The sequence below is a fragment of the Hevea brasiliensis genome, chromosome 8 (genome assembly GCF_030052815.1).
Source record: "Hevea brasiliensis isolate MT/VB/25A 57/8 chromosome 8, ASM3005281v1, whole genome shotgun sequence".
Taxonomy (NCBI): domain Eukaryota; kingdom Viridiplantae; phylum Streptophyta; class Magnoliopsida; order Malpighiales; family Euphorbiaceae; genus Hevea; species Hevea brasiliensis.
Window position 1 is genome coordinate 9838826 of NC_079500.1, and position 21183 is coordinate 9860008.

The 21183-nt window shown below is 29.4% G+C and overlaps 3 protein-coding genes across 4 annotated transcripts; all 3 read right to left on the reverse strand.

The window, feature by feature from the left end:
• Positions 1–324: 324 nt before the first annotated feature.
• On the reverse strand, positions 325–3688 carry LOC131168761 (metacaspase-1-like). Its single transcript, XM_021828405.2, has 5 exons — positions 3184–3688; positions 2721–3048; positions 2308–2419; positions 721–903; positions 325–554 (listed from the first exon to the last, which is right to left on the reverse strand). The coding sequence occupies exons 1-5, from the start codon at positions 3590–3592 to the stop codon at positions 495–497; spliced, it is 1092 nt and encodes a 363-aa protein (XP_021684097.2). The 5' UTR covers positions 3593–3688; the 3' UTR covers positions 325–494.
• A 1397-nt stretch (positions 3689–5085) lies between these two features.
• On the reverse strand, positions 5086–7495 carry LOC110667545 (metacaspase-1). 2 transcript variants are annotated; one of them, XM_021828407.2, is made up of 5 exons: positions 6760–7495; positions 6289–6619; positions 5902–6010; positions 5462–5647; positions 5086–5199 (listed from the first exon to the last, which is right to left on the reverse strand). In XM_021828407.2, exons 1-5 carry the CDS (start codon positions 7232–7234, stop codon positions 5140–5142), a joined length of 1161 nt encoding a protein of 386 aa, XP_021684099.2. In that variant the 5' UTR covers positions 7235–7495; the 3' UTR covers positions 5086–5139. The 2 variants fall into 2 exon arrangements, with proteins under 2 accessions (XP_021684099.2, XP_021684098.2); XM_021828406.2 differs by having other exon boundaries at positions 5902–6013; positions 6760–7490.
• A 7651-nt stretch (positions 7496–15146) lies between these two features.
• LOC110667543 (metacaspase-1) lies at positions 15147–21046 on the reverse strand. Its single transcript, XM_021828402.2, has 5 exons — positions 20408–21046; positions 19902–20232; positions 16061–16172; positions 15702–15887; positions 15147–15430 (listed from the first exon to the last, which is right to left on the reverse strand). Exons 1-5 carry the CDS (start codon positions 20949–20951, stop codon positions 15371–15373), a joined length of 1233 nt encoding a protein of 410 aa, XP_021684094.2. The 5' UTR covers positions 20952–21046; the 3' UTR covers positions 15147–15370.
• Between the last annotated feature and the right edge of the window lie 137 nt (positions 21047–21183).

A 21183-nucleotide genomic window follows, 5' to 3' on the forward strand; every position in this document is an offset into this window, starting at 1 on the left:
GCCCTAATTGCTCCACCAATGTACCTCTAAGAGCTATGTCAGAGTAGTCTCCACTCTAGCGATTTGCTATTCTCTAGAAGAGTGTCTCTACTCCATTGGGTCTACCAGGAATCTCTTGACTCTTCCTATCCACGTGTCAGAGCACCATGAGAATCACCGATCACCATTTCCACACTATCTTTGCCAAATTATTGGCTTTGATACCACTTCTTATGAAAATTACACATATAAATTAAAGAACACAGAATTTAACGTGGTTCGATATAAGTATATTTCACCAACATATCCACCATAAAGGAAAAATAATTATACAACCATCACCTCTCTACTTTGTGAACTCTCTACTATATAATAGCTAATCAACTAATCATATATTTAAACAACTAAAATCTAGTTCTTTTGAAACTCTAATTATTAAATTTCATAATTTAAATTTTACTAAACTTTCTATTTTATTTAATATCCTAATTCCAACTCAACTTGGACTCTAATAGTTACAAAATGAAGTTTTTCCCGTAAACATCAAAGGTTTCGGAAGATGAAAGCACAGGCTTCTGCAAACATCAAGCAGCAACATGTAGAATCAAATTAAAATCCAGTGCTTGAACAAAGTACAACAAAAATAAATGATGACAATATTTATAATTAAGTTAATTTGTGCATTCTAAGGCTTGCACCAAACTAAGTGAAGCATAAATATTTATAAGCATAGAAGCTTACCGGTATTGGTTTTTGACAAGAGGTTCTTAAGAGCCTGCTGGTAAGGCATCCATTTTGGTTGGCTTCCTCAATGCTTCCATGCATCAAGTCAAGCATGTCACCATATGTTACTCCTGGGTACCTCAGATTAATGTCTATCAAATTGTAGGTCATTACTCCGTTCATTGCCTTTGTATTGAATGCCTGCAAATTAGTGTTAAAAAATTAAATAACTAATTTGTCTTTTTTTTTTAAAAAAAAAAAAAAGGAAAAGAAAGAAGTAATAACAGAATCATATTAATTAGTTGCATTGTTTTAATAATAAAAAAATCCCCTTAATTATATGTATATACTTTCTTCATCACATTGACATAAAATTTTCTTTAAAATTTTTATTTTAACTCCTAAAATTTAGGAACAACTCTTATAATTTATCCTTCATGTTACATATAAAGCTTGAGGTGGAAGATGAAGAAGAAACAGATTTTGAGAGATGAGAATTGTAAAAGGAAGCCGAAGAAAATGGTTGGATTGGATTATGAGAAACAAAAAAATTAATTAAAAATAAAAAACGGAAGGTGGCCAATTCAGTGTTGATATGACTTGGTTAAACTTTCGAAATACATTTTATATATTTGATTATATGATTTTTTTTTTTTTGAAAAGTTTGAGTAAGAAGAGACTCAGCACAAAGATTTATTGAAAATTTATAATAAAATTTATATATTATTTAAAAAAAATATTAATAATATTCAAACTCTCAATTTAATAAAAATATTAATTAAATTTTATTAATTGAACTAACCTTTATTAATATTTCACAATAAAAGAATATTAATGCTTATATAAAGAAAATATATATTAGTTTTTTTAATTTTTTTTCACCTGATTTCTCTAAACATTTGTTTTTTATATTATATATTTTTAACTTGTTTTGACCTCATAATTCACTTAAAAAAAAAATAAAAGCGCTTATTTTTGCCTCATAATTTTTTAACGTGCAAAGGAGTGTCCATCTTCCTTCATCATTCACTGCCCTAACTTTCTCCATTTTCGTTCCTTTTGCTATTCTCTCCAATTTTTACTTAATTCTTATTATTCTAAGATTTAAAAAAAAAAAATCCAACAAAACCTACTAAAACTTTTGAAAAAGCTTTTGTAAAGGTATTATTGATTTTGCTAGTTATAACTGCAAGGGTGGAAATAATATTTTTCTCAATAAAAATTGTGAAAAATCGATTATGTAATCGAATGGGTGATCATTTGATAAATTATTATGTAGTTATTTACATTGGAAAAAAATACATTTGATAGTATTGCTAATGGACCTATTATTCAATACTTCTAAATGAAAATTCTTCGAGAATAATTATGATTTTTTTAAAATTTTTATATATATTTATTTAATTTCAAATGAAATTGATCTACTAACTGAAGTCCATCACTGCTCACATCAGTATTTTTACACAATATTAATGTAAAATTCTTCATTTACTAATCATTAACAAATAAGAAATATCACTTTCTCATAAAATTAACCACGGGTTCCTAATTATGATAATAATAATAATAATAATAAACCTATAAAAATGCACATAAATCTCTTACTGAGGTATCAGCAAGCATTTGATCATCTACACAGCGACAGATAGAAATTGCTAACCCACCGTTTGTCTGTTTCCTGGCACCACTTGGAGCGTAATTGTCTTCCCATGCTTTCCTGTAAAAAAATTAGCAATTTCAACCCACAATAAAATAAAATACGATTTTTTTTTAGTACAGAAAAGTTTTTTTAAAGGAACAGAAATCTTTTCTCTAATTAAACTTAAAATTTTATTAATTTAAAAATAATTTTAATACCATTAAATTAAAGTTGATTAAATTTTTTATACATTTTTAATTGATTGAGTATAATTTTTTTTTTCCTCCTCTTTTTCCTGATTATTTTCCGGATTTGGATGGCCCATAGATATAGATTAACGCATGATCTTATGAAAGAAATACGATTCAACTTAACTTACGTTTGTCTGTCGTACACATACGGAAGATCGAGGATGGTTCCGCAGTAACAAGCATCAACAATAGCATGAAGGGTGACATCTTTTGGAAGCGGCCGAACAATGGCGGAATTAATATCATAATCAAGAATCATCCCTTCTGTTAAGAAATCAACTGGACAAATAGTTTCATCAAACCCATCATTATATGAATCGAAATCCGGTTGTCGCAAGCCATGGCCGGAATAATAAAACACTAGTGAGTCACCAGCCCGGCAATCCTTTACAAGCCATTTTAAGGATATCAAGATGTTTTTCTTTGTAGGAATTAGATCTGGTTCTGTCTCATCTTCTGCAATAAATAAAAACCAATAAGCTTTGACTCGTTTTGCTCCCACATCTAGAACTGCAAATCATTCTTTACTATACAATTAAATTAACATTCGATCTTAGAAGCTATTATATGGTTACGGATTAAATTAATCACCTGTGAGAACGAGGATGTTCTGTGGATTGAAACTGAAGCTATCGATCAAAAAATTTCTCATATTCTTGACATCATTCGTAGTTCCCTTAAGCTTGTACCTGCAGTTCTTGTAAGTCACCCCGACAAGCAGTGCACGTTGTCTTGGTCTCAAACTCTCTGCAACTTTTGTTGACGTCGTTGAGTGACTATTCAACTTGGATTTCTCCCTATCACTGTCACTGGCAAGCGTCTTATCTTTGGAGTTGGGAGCAATATTTCCGATAAGGCTACCTCTATCTTCTTCTCTAACGCTGCTATACCATGAAATTGGACTAATTTCATCGAACGGTGGGTGCTGAATTGCTGTAACATTCGTGTTCAGGCTTAACCGCTTCCATTTAGTGCTCCTGAATCCGAAAGCGCCCAGCATTTGTTTAGTTTACTTGTATTCCTTCTCATTCAATACAAAGAAAGGTGCATTTTTATTTTGCTCATACTGACTTAAGGCCTGCGATCGAATTATTCTTTGATAATCTACTATTAATTAATGGAATATTATTGTTTAATTTGCCTCAGTATTTGTTGAATATATTCAATTTAATTTATTTTTTATTTTTAATCAAATTGACACCTAAAATTTTCATTAAAGTTCAAATTGGTCCAAAATTAATGTATGATATCCATAACCTGTAGGAGCACGTGAGTTCTTTTTCTTTTCATTCTAATTCATATTTTTTACTTATAATGAATTTTAATTTGAATTTAAATTTTAAGAATTATATAATATATAAAAATAGGGATTTTTATATTTTTAATTTTCAAAAATTATAATTATAATTATTTTCATTTTCTAATTTTAGCTAATTATATGAAAATATGAAAATAAAATTTTTTACATTTTTAATTTTAGTTAATTATCACTAATTATAATTTTTTAATTTTAATTAGTTATATTAAAATAAAAATATAATATTTTTATACTTTTAATTTGAATTGTTTATAATTATAATAAATTTGTATTTCAATTTTAATTTTAATTTTATAAATTTATTTAATTATAAGAGTATAAAATAATCTTTTTATTTTTGTTTTTAATTAATTATTTTTAAAAAATTGTTTATTATTAAAAATTAAAAAATATTAAATATTTATTTAATTTTGTACGTAAATCTCTTGGGCTATTTTGAACTTTACTAAAAACTTTAAGAATTAATTTAACTCAAAAGTAAAAAATTAATTAAATTAAACATGCTCAATAAATGTAGAGGTAAAATGAACATTATTCTTAATTGCTCGAACATTTCAATTTAAAATATTAAGAAATTAAAAATGAAAATTCATTAAACTGATTTAATACGCATAAAAAAAATTAAAAGAAAAGGGATAATATTTCCATCAAATCAGCTTTTCATTTTTATTTATTAAAGGAAGGAGAAGCACTAAAAAAAGGTAAGGAGAAGCAGATGTCCAACTCTTTATTCGGCGGCCGACCGAATATGAATCATATTAATGGGAAAGCTTTTCATCCACATTGGTTTAAAATTCAATCAATTCCATCATCATACTAGTCAATCAATTAAAAGAAGTGGCCAATGGCATCTCCTTTGAGAATTGGGATTCTCCAATAACTATGGATAGAGATAGTAAATTGATTCGATTATTTAGGTTACATATTTAAGCGGATTACAGTAGTCAATCAATTTGAATTGATTAATGTTCAAATCAAATTGAGGTTAAGGTCCGAGTCACCGATTGATGTCTTTGATTTAATCTAATCTCATAGGAAGGGACCTATTACCGAATTCAAAGTAGCATCCAATGAGACAAATTATTGGACAATCTATTGCCTCTTTCCATTGCATTCATAAGCAAAGATAATATTTAACCAGTGTAGGGAGTCAAATCAAGTGGGACAAGGCCATCTCACTAAGTTAACTAATAGACTATCACGCTCAATGGTAAGTGATACTTTTATGATTACAAAATAAAATGTTTCCTCATAACATCAAATGGCTCTGAAGCTGAAAGTTGAGGCTTCTGCACGCATCAAATAGCAATATATCAGAAATCATATCACAATGTGTGGCTTGACAAACAATAAAGTATTATCATGAACAATATTTCTTTGAATTTTCATTATTACCGAAACCTATATATACAAGGGCTTCATAGAAAACAGATCATTTAAGTTAGAGGGCTTGTGCGAAAACTTGATTATTTCTGGAAAAATTGTTTGTATTTTTATTATGTCATATCCATAAGAGATGGTGAATGGAATGGAATCTAACTAATTATTAACCTGTAATAACTTTTCGTGTGACTTTGATCTTAAGATTTTTGAAAAAAGGGATCCACTATTATTGACTGCATCAATGGTTTCATGAATCATGTCAAGTAGGTCACCGTATGTGGCCCCTGGTCGTTTCTTCACAATTTCTACTAGAATATAAGTCAGAGCACCATTCCTTTCCTTTTCTGTGAAAACCTGCAACGATCATTTTAACAGAAAATAAGCACTCAACAGGGCTGTTCTATTGTTATTATTATTATTATGTTTCAATCACATGTATGGAATTTAGAATTAACATCACTTTTCGAATGTGTAGAGTCTTGGAAGCAATCCCCGAAGACTCTTTAATTTTAATTAAAAATTTTCTATATAAAATAAAAGAAGATTGAATCATTGAATGGTTTGAATGATAAAATATACATGAATACTGCAGCGCATGAATCTCTTACCCCGGTATCGGCAGCCATTTGGTTATCTTCACAAGCACTGATAGAAATTGCAAATCCACCATTTGTATGTTTTCGTGTACCATTTGGAGGACTATTATCTTCCCATTGCCTTCTGTTTCAAGCAACAAAATTATCATTTTTCTTCGATCCATATATATTTTATAGAAGTTATAATTATTATTATTATTATTATTATTATTTTGCTTATAAAGTTAAATTATAATATGAGATGAACACTCCACCAATTGAACTATCAACTTTTTTTTAAGCGCAATCCAAAAATTTCTAGTAGCATCAGTGCATTTTGAATATTTTTCTATATCTTGGGGTTTAAATTCTCCTAAAAGAACAGAAAATTAATTGCAGAAAAACAAAGGTGAAACATACTTTTCTCTGTTGTAAACATGAACAAGATCGAGGATCGTTCCGCTATAACAAGAATCAACAATAGCATGAAGAATGACGCCTGGAGGAAGCGGCTGAGCAATGGTGGAATTAATATAATTATCAAGAATTATTCCTTCTTTCAAGAAATCAACGGGACAAATAGTTTCATCAAACCCATCACGTTCATCAAAATTAAAATCCCGTTGTCGCGAGCCATGGCCGGAGAAAAAAAACACCAGTGAGTCACCATACTGGCAATCCTGTACAAGCCATTTTAAGGATATCTCGATGTTTTTCTTTGTGGGAGTTAGATGTGGTTCTGTCTCATCTTCTGCACGAAATAAAAACCAATGAGCATCGACTTATCTATGATACTAGATTGATTCATCATAGCTGCTGCAAGATTAGAATTGAATTGGATTATATATACATATACACACTTCAAAATCTATCAAATATTGATCAAATTACCTGTAAGAATGAGGATGCTCTGTGGATGGAAACAGAAACTTTCGATCAACAAACTTCTTATATTCCTGACATCATTAACAGTTCCCGTAAGCTTGTGCTTCGATTTCTTATAAGTGACTCCAATAAGCAGCGCACGCTTTCTCGGTCTCGGATAAGATAGAGAAGTTGATGATGATTCCAATGGGGAAGGACTCCAATTCAATGGCTTGGGTTTTTCTGTATCACTGTCTTCGCGATGATGCCTCCGTAAAAATTTCTCCTTGATTTTTGCGACAACGTAAAATTCTGTGCTAGAAAATCTGCCATCTAACTTATTATTGCTGGTTCGTTCATTTGTTTGACGTGGATTGCTAGAAGTAACTCTTTCGCATGATGGGCATTGGATGCCTGCAACATTTTTTGTCTTTGGGTACAGTCGTCGTCGGCATCTGCCGCAAGTGTATCCTCTAGTATCCTTGAAGAGTTTTAGATCCATTATGTTTGGACTTCAACTCATTAAGCTCAAGCTCAATTAAGGTGTGATTGTTTAACAAGGAAATAGAGGAAAGGTGAGAAGAATTAGAAGAAAGGAAAGGAGTTACAGAGAAAATTAGGTTTAGAGAGAGAGAATTTCTGGAATTTTTTATTCGATGCCCTGTTACAACTCATGCATTTGCTCATATTGAGCTCCAACGTACAGCTACTCCACTACAGAATCCATTTAACTACAAATATAACTGAAATGAAATCCATTAAGCTAGCTTTTTACATTTCATTTTCATTTAACTTGCATTCACAACACAATATCTCATCAGTAGACATATCTTCAATTCTGATTAGAATAGGGCAAGAATCAAATCCTTTAGTGGGACTTATCAAATATGCCAACAGAGGCTTTCAGGCATCGTTCTTGGATTGGATGTCCCTTAAAAGAAAAGTTCCAAGTTTTGTTATCCTATATGGTTGTTATTATTATTATTATTATTATTATTATTAACAATTTTTTTAATTAATAATTCCTAACTTTAGGCATTCTTTAAATATAATAAAATTAGAAGATTTTTTTTTACAGTAACTTAAAGAATTTAAATAATTCATAATTTGAAATAATCCACTCAAAACTATTCAAAAATAATAAACTCTAAAATAACTTATAGGCTACACGATTCATAATTTCTTTATTCCGTCACTATGGGCAAGTAAAGCATGGGTATTTTCTCCATTCACAAAAATGTAGCACTCTACCTCACTTAAATGATAAGAGTGTTGAACCACTCATCCAAGGGATAAGATTCCTTACTCTTTATTTGTTGTCTAAAGTTAAATTGGATGCTCTCTACATTTGGTTATGCCACCCAAAATATTAGTACTCTCTATATTTGCATATATATAATTTTTTTTTAAATTATTAATAGAATAAATGACCCAAATTTTTTTTTAATAACAAAACAAATCAATGTATATATATGGAAATTTGACTCTAAAGGGGCCTACAATGTCAAGTCTGCTTGCTCGATTCTTCCTTCATCTCACCTATGGTACTCACGCGACTTGATAGCTGGAGTTTGGAAAGGGCTCACACTTCCTAAAGTTGAGGGCTAATTATTAGATATATCGGGAGTACTAAAAAATAGTATTCGCCCTCTCATAAAAAAGTGGGTCTTCTCCTATAATATTAATATAGAGAGTGAATCCCACATAATTATGAGATATGGTGTATGTGCACCAGGTGCACCTGACAATTTCTCTTGAGTTGAGGTCTTTTCTTGGTTAGCCACACCAGGTGCATCTAATAATTTCTCTTGAGTTGAGGTCTTTTCTTGGTTAGCCATATTGGGGAGAATTACAACCCAAGAGCTGCTTTTTAAGAGGGGAATCATAAATGAACATAACACAGTATGCCAATTATGCTCTTCAAATCAACAAACTTGTGACCACTTATTCATTCTTTGCCCTACTTCTTGGAATATATGGTGTCCGCTTTGTCACATGGTGGGGTTTAGCATGGTGTATACCTTCTTCATTGAGACATCCATTCTTCTAACGGGAAGGACTAGTTATTGGTAAAGTGCAGAGAAAGGTTTGGATGACAATTTTCTTTGCTGTGGTATGGTCCCTTTGGCTATGCTGGAATCAATTGATATTTGAAGGAGCTGTCTTTGATGCTGAGAAGCTTTTTTCTAGCATTCTTTGCACAGCATCCTTATGGATGTGCACTTCAGTTGATGAATGTACTTTAAAATTTCAAGATCTTACCTTGGCAGTGGATTATATTAAAGAGAATAATGTGAAGAAAACCTTTAGGCCACAAACCATTTGGCAGACTCCTCCATTGAACTATGGTAAATGGAACACAGATGCTTCAGCTTTCGGCAAACCAGGACTAGCTGGCATCGGTGGAGTGCTTAGAAACACTTATGGTAATTTTCTTTGCATTTTTTCTGCTCCTTGTGGCAGTTGCTATTCAAATTCTGCAGGGTTATTAGCTATAAAAAGAGCATTGCAACTTTCAGTGTTACCTCAGGCCCCACAACTGGATGGAGTCATCATAGAATCAAATTCTTTTAATGCCATTTCTTGGGTTAATTCTTCTGTTGACAATAGGCCTTGGATATTACAATATGTCTTCAATGAAATTGACAATCTCAGGGGGATGATCTCAAACATTTGCTTTCAGCATGTCATGAGGGAATGTAACTGTGTTGCAGACGCTCTTGCTAGACAAGGAATTAACAGAAGCTAATTTGAATTCACTGCTTGGTTCTAATTTTGGATTGTTTTCCTTACTATCTTTCCGTGGTGAACGAGGATGAAATGGCTCTCTTCTTTACTACAGTTGGTTGCTTCTCATGACCTGAAGAAGTCTTAAACTTCATTTGTTGACTCTGATTCATCCCTGTTGCAATATACTGTTTATGTTTGAAATTGTGGATATGATATTTTTGAGACTACATCTACTGATGTATTTCTATTTTGTTTTGTTGGTGTGGTCTCTTTGTTATTCAGATGTACTTTGGTTTGTGATTTCTAGGTTTTTTTCACTTGACATGAACAGCCTTAGATTTAGGTGTTATTGGGGATAGTCTATTAATCAGGGTTTTAGTTTGGCTGCTTATATTAAGTTTTTCCTGATTTTAAGTTAATAACAATATATATATATATATATATATATATATATATATAAAGTTAAGACTTAGAAATTACTTTGAATTCTTTATGATTTTTCAAATAACCACATTCTCGAGAAAGGAAAAAAATAATGATATGATCAAACGAAATTGGCATACTTATCCAACAATTAATTTCTCCTGACCAACATATTGAGACCTCTAACGAAAAAAATCTCATGCGTAGGAAGATAGGATCAGCAGATAGAGATTCACAAGGACAATTATGCTAATGCCTCCAAGAGGCAAGTGAGAGCTCAGTGTCTCTGTTTGAGTGAGAGACTCTTTCTTTCTGTTCAATAAGAGGCACATTTTTTAGTAATTAATTTGTGGTCATTCCCTGTCCATCTAGCTAGGAGATGACACCAGCCAGAGTGCGTGGTTCCTCCCTCACCACTTCCGGCATGGGTTGTGAATAGATTTTGTAGGTTTTTTTGTTTGTAGTTTTGGGGCTTTTGACCAAAAAGGTGTAATCCAAAAAAAAAAAAATACCAAAAACAGGTAAGGTTGAAAATAATTACTAAAAATGGGTGAATTACGCTGAGTTGGACGAGGTGAATGCGAGACGCTAATTATAATAGCGTTTTTAAGGTTTGGGCTACTTATAATAGCGTCCATATCAAAATTTTCAAATGAAAGCTGAACGCCATTCAAAATAGCGTCCAGCTTTCCTTTAAATAATAAAAAATTAATTAAAAAAAAATTTAAAGGTTAGATGCTAATTATATTAGCTTATAACCTTTTTTTTAATTTTTAATTATTTATTTTATGTTTTAAATAAAATTATAATATATAATATTATATATTATAATATTTTTATTATAAATATTATTTTTAATTTAAAATTAAATTAAAATTTAATAAAATAAAAAATTAAAATTAAAAAATAAATAATTAAAAATATTTAAGAAAAGTTGGACGCTATTTATAATAGCATCCAACTTTTCTTTAAATTTTTAATTATTTTATTTTATATTTTAAATAAATTAAAAATATCATTTTAATAAATAAAATTATACTAATTAGTATTATATATTATAATATTTTTATTATAAATATTATTTTTAATTTAAAATTAAATTAAAATTTAGTAAAATAAAAAATTAAAATTAAAAAAATAAATAATTAAAAAAGTTTAGAAAAAGTTGTACGCTATCTTTTTTAAATTTTTAATTATGTTATTTTATATTTTAAATAAATTAAAAATATTATTTTAATAAATAAAATTATAATATATAATATTATATATTATAATATTTTTATTATAAATATTATTTTTAAATTAAAATTTAATAAAATAAAAAAATTAAAATTAAAAAAATAAATAATTAAAAATATTTAAGAAACGTTCAACTTTTCTTTAAATTTTTAATTATGTTATTTTATATTTTAAATAAATTAAAAATATTATTTTAATAAATAAAATTATAATAATTAGTATTATATATTATAATATTTTTATTATAAATATTATTTTTAATCTAAAATTAAATTAAAATTTAATAAAATAAAAAATTAAAATTAAAAAAATAAATAATTAAAAAAATTTAGGAAAAATTGAAAGTAGTGTCCAACCTTTTTTTTAAATTTTTAATTATTTTATTTTATATTTTAAATAAATTAAAAATATTATTTTAATAAATAAAATTATAATAAATAGTATTATAATATATAATATTTTTATAAAATAATATAAAATATTATATATTATAATTTTATTTATTAAAATAATATTTATATTTTATTTAAAATATAAAATAAAATAATTAAAAATTAAAAAAAAATATTGAATGTTAATATAATTAGCGTTCAACCTTTAAATTTTTTCTTAATTAATTTTTTATTGTTTAAATGAAAACTGAACGCTATTTTGAATAGCGTCCCGCTTTCGTTTGAAAATTTTGATGCGAACGTTATTATAAATAGCGTCCAAATCTCGTATCGCATTCACCTTGTTCACCTCAACGTAACTCACTCCTTTTTTATAATTATTTTCAACCTCACCTGTTTTTAGTATATTTTTATTTTGAATTACACCTTTTTTGTCAAAAACCCGTAGTTTTGTGCTTCATGGTGAGGGTTTAGAGATGATCTGCGCAGCTGAATTTTCGGATGCTTGAATCCAAGGGCTTCCCCAGTTGGCTGGTAACTTTAAGGAGGCGATGGTTCCGAACCAGATGTTGGTCGCCGGTCCCTGGGCTATCCTAAGCTCTGTAATCAGTCATGCCGTTCCCGGTTCTCCAGCATATCCATGGTTACTCGTTCTTCCTCTACAGTAGCTTGACTCCTAGCCTATGTCCAGGGATTATGTTGTTGGTAGGGAATCTTGGTCAGGTTTTGGGCAGGCTGTTAGCTTTGCTGATCTTTTGAGTCCCTTGCGTTATGCTTCTAGAGCGTGTGTAGTCCCCTTTGGCAGGTGGTGGTTCCCAGTGCTGGCGGCAGTGCAGTTTGATTTGTTCTCCATTTTGTCGGCTCATTGGCTTTGAATCACCCATTTGTAGCACTCGGTTTTCCTGTTTGTGAGGGCCTTGGCCTATATCTTATTGGGCTTGGGTGAAAACCCGCAAAATAAAAAATTTTTATAAAACAAAATTAAAATTCAAAATTAAATGATAAAAATAGAATGCGAAACAAAATTTAAAAATGAATTATAAAAATTATAGAGTATATAGTATATTAAAAAATAGTATATTAATTATAATACAAAAGTAAAGATGAGATTTATTATTTTATGAATAAAAATATATATATATATATTGCGCTTAATAATTTATCTAGATGAAAGAAGAAAAGAATAAAAAGAAAGAGAGAAAAAATTTGTAACTTTTGGAATTTGGATTGGGAGACTTTCACTTTAGAATCAGAACATATAATAATCTTTTCGAGAGATTATTAATTTTTTATTATTATTTTATTTTATTTTATGAAGTTTAAAAATTATAATTTTATAAAAATTCAATTCAATTATTTTTTTTTATTAATTTTCACATTAAAAATAAAATAATTATTTTTTTAATTTAAAAAAATTTTCATTTTAAAAGAAATAAAAATGAAATATAACTTTACAATAACTCAATTAAATTATTTTATTAGAAATAATTTAATCCAAAAGAAGTCATTAAAAATAAGTAATTAATACTTTCGCAAAATTATTTAAAATTAATTTTTAAATAATTTAAATATTTAGTTAAAGGTATCTAAAAGAATTTAATTTATAAAAATGATAAAAATTATATATCATTGAGTATTATGATTGTTAAAATAAAAATAGCATTGATATTTTAAAAAATTATTAGAATAATATATTCTTTTACTTAATTAAAATAAAATTTTAAAATAAATAAATAAGTTATAAGTGAATGGTACTTACTTATAACTTCTAACTTATTTTAAGCAGTTTTTTAACTTATAATCTAAATAAAAAATTAATTTATTTATAATTTTTAACTTATCGAGTAGGTTTAATCGATTTATAAGGCAAATCAAATACCATTTTAATTACATGATTAGAATATTTTTCAATATAAAATTCAATAAAAGATTACAAATCTATTTTAAATTTTTTCTTGATCGATCAAAGACATTGAGGATACATCATCTAGCTAGACATTTTAGACTCTAACCCTTCATTCCAACAGAACTCGAATTTAACAACCAGAAAATCTCAAGGTCTATTTCCCATGGACCATAATATTAGAGATATGTTAGCATAATTACAGCAATTAACATGATTATAGGAGATTTGTGTAGTATAATTACAGTAATTAGTATGATTATAGGAGATTTATAGCATAATTATAGTAATTATTATTCTTATTTAAATTAACTCATATTATCATGTATAAATAGATGTAATACCTCTGTAAATAATACACAGACAATCACACAATACTTCCTTTCATTACTTGTATTCTTTCTTTTAACAAGATATATGTTCAATTTAAGCATGAATATATCTCTCAATTCGATAAATGTCTCATATTTAATTCTTATTTTTTTTTATTTAAAAAACCATAATTAAATTATATATTTGTCCTTTTATCAATAAGTTAAGATTACATAATGGAGCACACAATTAATGGTCAAAATATATTTATTTTATATATAATAATTAAATTCTCATAAACGCAAAGCGTGGACATACAATGCATATATGCCAAGTGAGTACTTATCCATTGGGTAAAGTAGGTAACAAAGGGGAACCAGATTCCCCACTGTTTATTGGCTGCCCCAAGTTGAATTGGATTCACTGCTTTTCGTCTACTCTTGGTCAATTAGATTCTATGCTACCAAGAATATTAGTACACTAGATATTTATATGGGGGTGATATTTTTATTTTTTTTTTAATTATTAATAGGCAAAATAATAAGAACACAGTATTTAAAGAATTGGAAAATATATTAAAAGTATAAAAATTATATTAAATTTTAAGAATATGTATCAATACAAGATTTTTCCAATGGATTTTTAATTCCATTTGTAATATAGAAAAATCTGTTTATAAAATTATTTACAAAAGGAAAAAAATAAGTTTATATAATTTTTTATAAACAAATTTTAAATCAGTTTGTATTTATAAAAAAATTTACAAACGGGAAATTTCGTTTGTATCACCAACGGATCATTCATCCATTTGTAATTTTTAAGGAAAGTAATAATAATAATAATAATAATAATAATAATAATAATAATAATAACTTTTAAATAATTTTTAAGGAAAGTACTTATTTTTTAAGTTGAGAAATTTATAAACGGATTGAAATCCGTTTGTAAATTGAACAATTTCTTTTTTTATTGTGATATCCATTGGAAATCCATTTGTAATTACAAATGGAACAAATCGGTTTGTAGAATCCATTTGTATTTCGATGACTTCTTGTAGTGTCTTATAAATCATATTTATAGAACATTTTATTCATCATCTTTAAATATTTTTTTTTTATATAATTATTAAGATTCAATGAAATAGTATTTATAATGACTTAAATAATATATATATATATATATATATATATATATATATATATATATATATATATATATATATATATATATGTATGTGTGTGTGTGTGCGCGCGCGCGCGTATGCGCTCGCGAGTGTGTGCTAAAATATATTTATGAAATTATATCTAATTTAATGCATTTAAATGGATGAAATTTGATTTTTTTTTTTTAATAACAAAACAAGTTACTTGAATCATTCTTCATATTTTTCAAATAACCACATTAAAAAAATGATATGGTCAAATCAAAATAACATATTTATTTATTTAATTTTGATTCAATAACAAAAAGTATGTCATTTATCAATCTTCACTCTCAATTCTCTACATAAAAAAATAGTGATCCACAAGGATATTATTTTATTATTGCTCATTTTATTATTTTTTTTTTCTTACCTTGCCATTGCCATTAAGTGATAAGTTACACTCCTTTGAAATGAAGCTGATGTGATGCTTTATGATTACAAAATAAAATGTGTCTTCTTAACATCAAATGGTTTTGAAGCTGAAAGTTGAGGTGTCTGCACACATCAAATAGCAATGTATCAGAAATCATATCAAAATATTGTGTGGCTTGACAAACAATAAAGTATTATCATGAACAAATTTTCTTTGAATTTCACTGCGACTAAAACCTATTCAAGGGCTTTGTAGAAAACACAGTTAAGTGAGAGGGCTTAATAGATAAAAGCCAAAATGTTCAGAAGCTTAACACTTGATTATTTCAGGAAAATTTGCTAGCATTTTTATATCATCCATAAGAGAAAGTGAATAGAATGAAATGTAATTAACCTGTAATATCTTATTGTGAAACATTGATCTTATGAATCTTGAAAAATGGCATCCACTATTATTGACTGCATCAATGGTCTCATGTATCAGGTCAAGTAGGTCACCGTATGTTGGTCCTGGGTATTTCTTCACAGTTTCAATTAGAATATAGGTCAGAGCACCATTCATTCCCTTTTCTGTGAAAGCCTGCAAGGTCATTTAACAGAAAATAAGCACTCCAAAACAGGGTTGTGTTATGAAAGTAATCCTCAAAGCCTTTTTCATTTTAAAAATTTTTCATATATATAAGAATTATTGAATCATTGAAAGGTTTGAATAATAGAATATATATGCTTTAATACAATGCATGAATCTCTTACCGTGGTATCGGCAGCCATTTGGTTATCTTCACAAGCACAAATAGAAATTGCCAATCCACCATTTGTGTGCTTCCTTGTACCATTTGGAGGGCTATTATCTTCCCATTCCCCTCTATTTGAAACAACAAAATTAGCATTTTCTATTTGTTAGAGTCTAAGTTTAATTAAAATTAGGAAATTAGATAAAATAAAAAGTTTAGTAGAATTTAAATTATGAAATTTAATAATTAGAGTTTCAAAAGGACTAGGTTTTAGTTGGTTGACCATTGTATTGTATTGTAAAGAGCTCACGAAGTAGAGAGGTGTGTCGAATTCTATGAGTTTTGTTTGAGTGACTTGTAAGGGTAAGAAAAATAATTAGTAGTTGTAATTATTTTTTTCTTGATAGTAAATTTGTTTGGTTTATACCAAACTACGTTAAATTTTGTATTCTTTATTTTGTGTGGGTGTGATTTTTTACAATAATTAGTATCAAAGCTATGGTTTAAGATGTTAAAAATGGCGAGTACAAAATTTGAGATGGAGCTAATTGGAAAAAATAATTTTAGTTTGTAGCAAAGTACCGTAAAGGATGTCCTTATACAACAAGGATTAATTAAAGCATTGAACAAAAAGCAACTAGTAACCATGAAAGATGATGATTGGAAGAAACTTCAACAAAGGGTGGTGAGTAAGATTAGATTGATGTTAGCCCCAGATGTGAAGTACGATGTCTTGAAGAAGATTTCGCCAGTTATTCTTTGGAAGAAATTAGAGAGATTGAACATATCAAAGTCGCTCAGAAATTGCTTGTATTTGAAGAAGGAGTTGTATCAACTCAGAATGGATGAAGGTACCGATATGATGAATCACCTTAATGTTTTTAATAAATTAATTACTCAATTGGCTAGTGTTGGTGTGAAGGTTGGTGAAGAAGATAAAGCTCTCTTACTTCTAACCTCTCTCTCACAATCTTATAAAAGTTTGATGATAACCCTAACAGTTGGGAAGAAGACTTTAAAGGTGGAGGAGGTTACTGCAGTTATCTTGGATGATGAGAATTTCAAGAAAATAGGTTGTTATAATAAGCACACAAATCTAAGTCTTACACACAAATCGCAAAATCATACAGTATTGAAAAGAGAAGAAGAATAACACAGGATTTAACATGGTTCAACCATAAGATCTACGTCCACGGACAAGACAAGAGAAAAAGTTTCACTATGATGAAAAGAGCAAGATACAATCAATCAGAACTCTCAAACCCTAACCCTAGTGTATTTTCCAAATATCTCACAACTCTACCGCAACAGATCTCACTTTTTATCCCAATCGAGCTGCAGCATTAAACTTTCGGGTCGGGTCACAATTCGAGTCCATGAAAAAATATATCCCAAACTTCAAAGCCACAAAAATAACAATTCTTCCCGTTGGCTTGAATTTCCTCTATCATCCACAAAATAACCACAAAATATTCTGTCTTGCCATATGCCCTCACAAGTGCATTACTGAGCATTACAAACACCAACCAAGTCTAAGGAATGCTTAAACTTGCTGACTGGGACTCTCTTGGTCATCATATCTGCTGGATTATCATGTGTAGACATTTTTTGCACAACTACAGTTCCCTGAGATACAATGTCCCGAATGAAGTGATATCTGACATCAATGTGCTTAGTTCACTCATAGTACATTTGATTCTTTGTGAGATGTATTGCACTTTAGCTGTCACAAAACACTGTTGCCTTGTTCTGTATCAATCTAAGATCACCCATCAAACTTTGTAACTATAAAACTTCCTTTACTGCCTCTGCTAAGGCCATATATTCAGCCTTTGTGATGGACAAAGCAACTGTAGCTTGCAATGTTGCCTTCCAACTGATAGCACTTCCAGAAAGAGTAAACAAATAACCTTTCAAAGATCTCATCTTGTCTAAGTCCCCTGCAAAATCTGAATCCATATAGCCAACAACTGAATCACTCATCTTGGCCTTGTCAAATGTCAGACCAACATCTGTAGTACCCTTCAGATACCTCATAATCCATTTCACTGCCCGCCAATGCTTTTTCCCAGGACACTCCACAGATCTCACTTTTTATTCCAATCGGGTCACAGTATAAAACTTTTGGGTTGGGTCACAATTCGGGTCTATGAAAAAACATATCCCAAAATTCAAAGTCACAAAAATAACATAGGTAGTAGCAATATAGGTAGAGCATTTGTTGCTAATTCTAGTCATAGTAGAAGCAATCCATGTGGATACAATTAAAGAAGAAATAGTAGATCTAGCTCGAGACCACGAATAGACCTCGAAGATAGAGAATGCTACTACTGTCATGAGAAGAGCGACATTTAATACTATTGTATGAAGATGAAGGAAGATCTTGTAGAATTTAAACAATTTAAAAAGAGTTGCAGAAAAGAAAAAAAAAAAAAAGGAACTGCTTCAATTGCAATTGATAATGATGTTGTTGGTAAATATTTGAATGTGGATGATGATAAGGAAATGGCAAAAGATCTATTACAAGATGAGTGGTTAATAGATTCTACTTGCCCATTTCATATTTGCTCAAAGAAAGAGTGGTTTGATGTGATTGAAGAAAAAATAAAGTAGAAAAAGTAAAGCTAGCCAATGGGAGCAAGATGAAAATTGAAGGTGTTGGATGAGTGAAGATGAAGTGTCATGGTAATTGAGTAAAAGCATTCGATGAAGTGAGAAACGTTCCTAAATTTGAAAGAAACTTAATTTCCTTGAGTAAGTTGGATTCTTTGGATTATGGATGTTTGATTCGTGATGGAGTCATGAGAGTTAGCCGAAGTGCTCTTGTGATCATGAAGGGCGAGAAGATCGGTGCAATGAATATCTACAAATTGGAAGGAAGCACATTGATTAGAAGAATGCAAGTTGAGGTAAGAGGCAACATTTGATTCATGATAGAGTCATGAGAGTTAGCCGAAGTGCTCTTGTGATTATGAAGGGCGAGAAGATCGGTGCAATGAATATCTACAAATTGGAAGGAAGCACATTGATTAGAAGAATGCAAGTTGAGACAAGAGGCAACATCAATAATCAACAATGCAAGGAAGTTCCCTAGAGAAAATTGACTTTTATAAAAGTGTTGAAAACTAATTCTATTTGATTTAGAGATGGAGATTGTTAGAATCTAAGTTCAATTAGAATTAGAAATAAAAATTAATTAGGAAATTAGATAAAATATAAAGTTTAGTAGAATTTAAATTGTAAAGTTTAATAAATAGTCCTAAAAGAACTAGATTTTAGTTACCTATATATATATAGAGTTGGTTGGCCACTATATTATATTTTAGAGAGCTCACGAAGCAAAGAGATGTATCGAATTTTATAAGTTTTATTTGAGTGACTTGTAATTATTTTTATTTAGTGGAGTAGACTTATGTCAAACTACGTTTATTTTATGTGAGTGTGACTTTTTACAGCATTATCAATATATATCTTATTGAAATTGTAACTTTTTATTTATAAAATTAAATTAAATTACGGGATAAATACTCAGAGGAATTGAACTATTTTTAGTAAAATTACGTTAGAAAATGGGGGCTCATACTCCATGTTAAAAAAAAAAAAAAAAAAAAAAAAAAAAAAAAAAGATAAAAATATAAATTCAATAATAAAATTCTATAGATAACAAAGCAAAAGTGCTGCATTTTTCTAATGAAAGAATTCAACTAAACATTAACAAAATAGAAGTCAAAGTTGGAGAGAAGAACATAAAAAAAAACTTTAATTTCATAACTTAAAACATGGGATTCAAGCAGCAACAATAAAAATCCCCTACTAAAAAAAAAAGAAAAGAAAATTAGAAAAACGAAGGTGAAACTTACTTTTCTCTGTTGTAAACATGAACAAGATCGAGGATCGTTCCGCTATGACAAGCATCAACAATAGCATGAAGAATGACACCTTGAGGAAGCGGCTGAACAATGGTGGAATTAATATAATTATCAAGAATCATTCCTTCTTTCAAGAAATCAACTGGACAAATAGTTTCATCAAACCCGTCACGTTCATCCAAATTGAAATCCGGTTGTCGCAAGCCATGGCCGGAGTAATAAAACACCAGCGAGTCACCAGCCAGGCAATCCTGTACAAGCCATTTTAAGGATATCTCGATGTTTTTCTTTGTGGGAGTTAGATCTGGTTCTGTCTCATCTTCTGCACTAAATAAAAACCAATGAGCTTCGACTTATCTGTCTTACTAGATTCAGAACTGCAAGATCTTGATTTCGAATTGAATAATAATAATAATAATAATAATAATAAAAGATTGATCTTTACCAAACTTTGCATTTTTGGTCTTCAAAAATCTATCAAGTATTGATCAAATTACCTGTAAGAACGAGGATGTTCTGTGGAGGGAATTTGAGATTTTCTGTCAAAAAACTTCTCATATTCTTGACATCATTAACAGTTCCCTTAAGCTTGTGCTTCCATGTCTTGTAAGTCACTCCAATAAGCAGTGCACGTTTTCGTGGTCTCTGATCAGATAGAGAAGTCGATGATGACTCCAATGGGGAAGGATTGCAATTCAATGACTTGGGTTTTTCTGTATCACTGTCTTGACGATGATGCCTGCCTAAAAAAGTATTCCTGAATTTTTCGGCAACGTGAGAAACTATGCTAGAAAATCTGCCATCTGTCTTATTATTGCAGCTTCGTTCATTTGTTCCACCTAGACTGCTAGAAGCAACTCTTTCGCATGCTGGGCATTGGATGTCTTCTAAATTTGTTGTCGTTGGGACTAATCGTTGTCGGCATCTGCCGCATCTGTATCCTCTAGTATCCTGGAGGAGCTTATTCCGATCCATTATCTCATCAGTATACATATATTGGCGACAGAAGGTCACCAAGCAATCATCTGGTATGAGAAGCATTCATCGAACAATATAAATAAGAAAGATAGTATTTTGACTACGATTAAAATACTAAATACTACTCTGAAAACTGTTTCCAAAAAGAGTCTATAGACTGATTGGTCCAAATTTATAAACACCAAAAGCAGTGTGTGAACATCCAGTGCATATATGCCAAGTACTTGTCTTTGAAAATTCTTGATGTTAGTGACTTTTAAGTGAAGGAACCAAATTCGTTATTAGATTAGGTTAG

Coding starts and splice junctions, on each gene's coding strand:
- LOC110667543 (XM_021828402.2), bottom strand. CDS start 20,951: ATGCTTCTCATACCAGATGATTGCTTGGTGACCTTCTGTCGCCAATAT. Junction 16,173..19,901: donor CATGTTTACAACAGAGAAAA/GTAAGTTTCACC, acceptor TGTTTCAAATAG/AGGGGAATGGGAAGATAATA. Junction 15,431..15,701: donor TTCACAATAAGATATTACAG/GTTAATTACATT, acceptor TGATGTGTGCAG/ACACCTCAACTTTCAGCTTC.
- LOC110667545 (XM_021828406.2), bottom strand. CDS start 7,234: ATGGATCTAAAACTCTTCAAGGATACTAGAGGATACACTTGCGGCAGA. Junction 6,620..6,759: donor GAGCATCCTCATTCTTACAG/GTAATTTGATCA, acceptor TATTTCGTGCAG/AAGATGAGACAGAACCACAT. Junction 6,014..6,288: donor CATGTTTACAACAGAGAAAA/GTATGTTTCACC, acceptor TGCTTGAAACAG/AAGGCAATGGGAAGATAATA.
- LOC131168761 (XM_021828405.2), bottom strand. CDS start 3,592: ATGCTGGGCGCTTTCGGATTCAGGAGCACTAAATGGAAGCGGTTAAGC. Junction 3,049..3,183: donor GAACATCCTCGTTCTCACAG/GTGATTAATTTA, acceptor TATTTATTGCAG/AAGATGAGACAGAACCAGAT. Junction 2,420..2,720: donor TATGTGTACGACAGACAAAC/GTAAGTTAAGTT, acceptor ATTTTTTTACAG/GAAAGCATGGGAAGACAATT.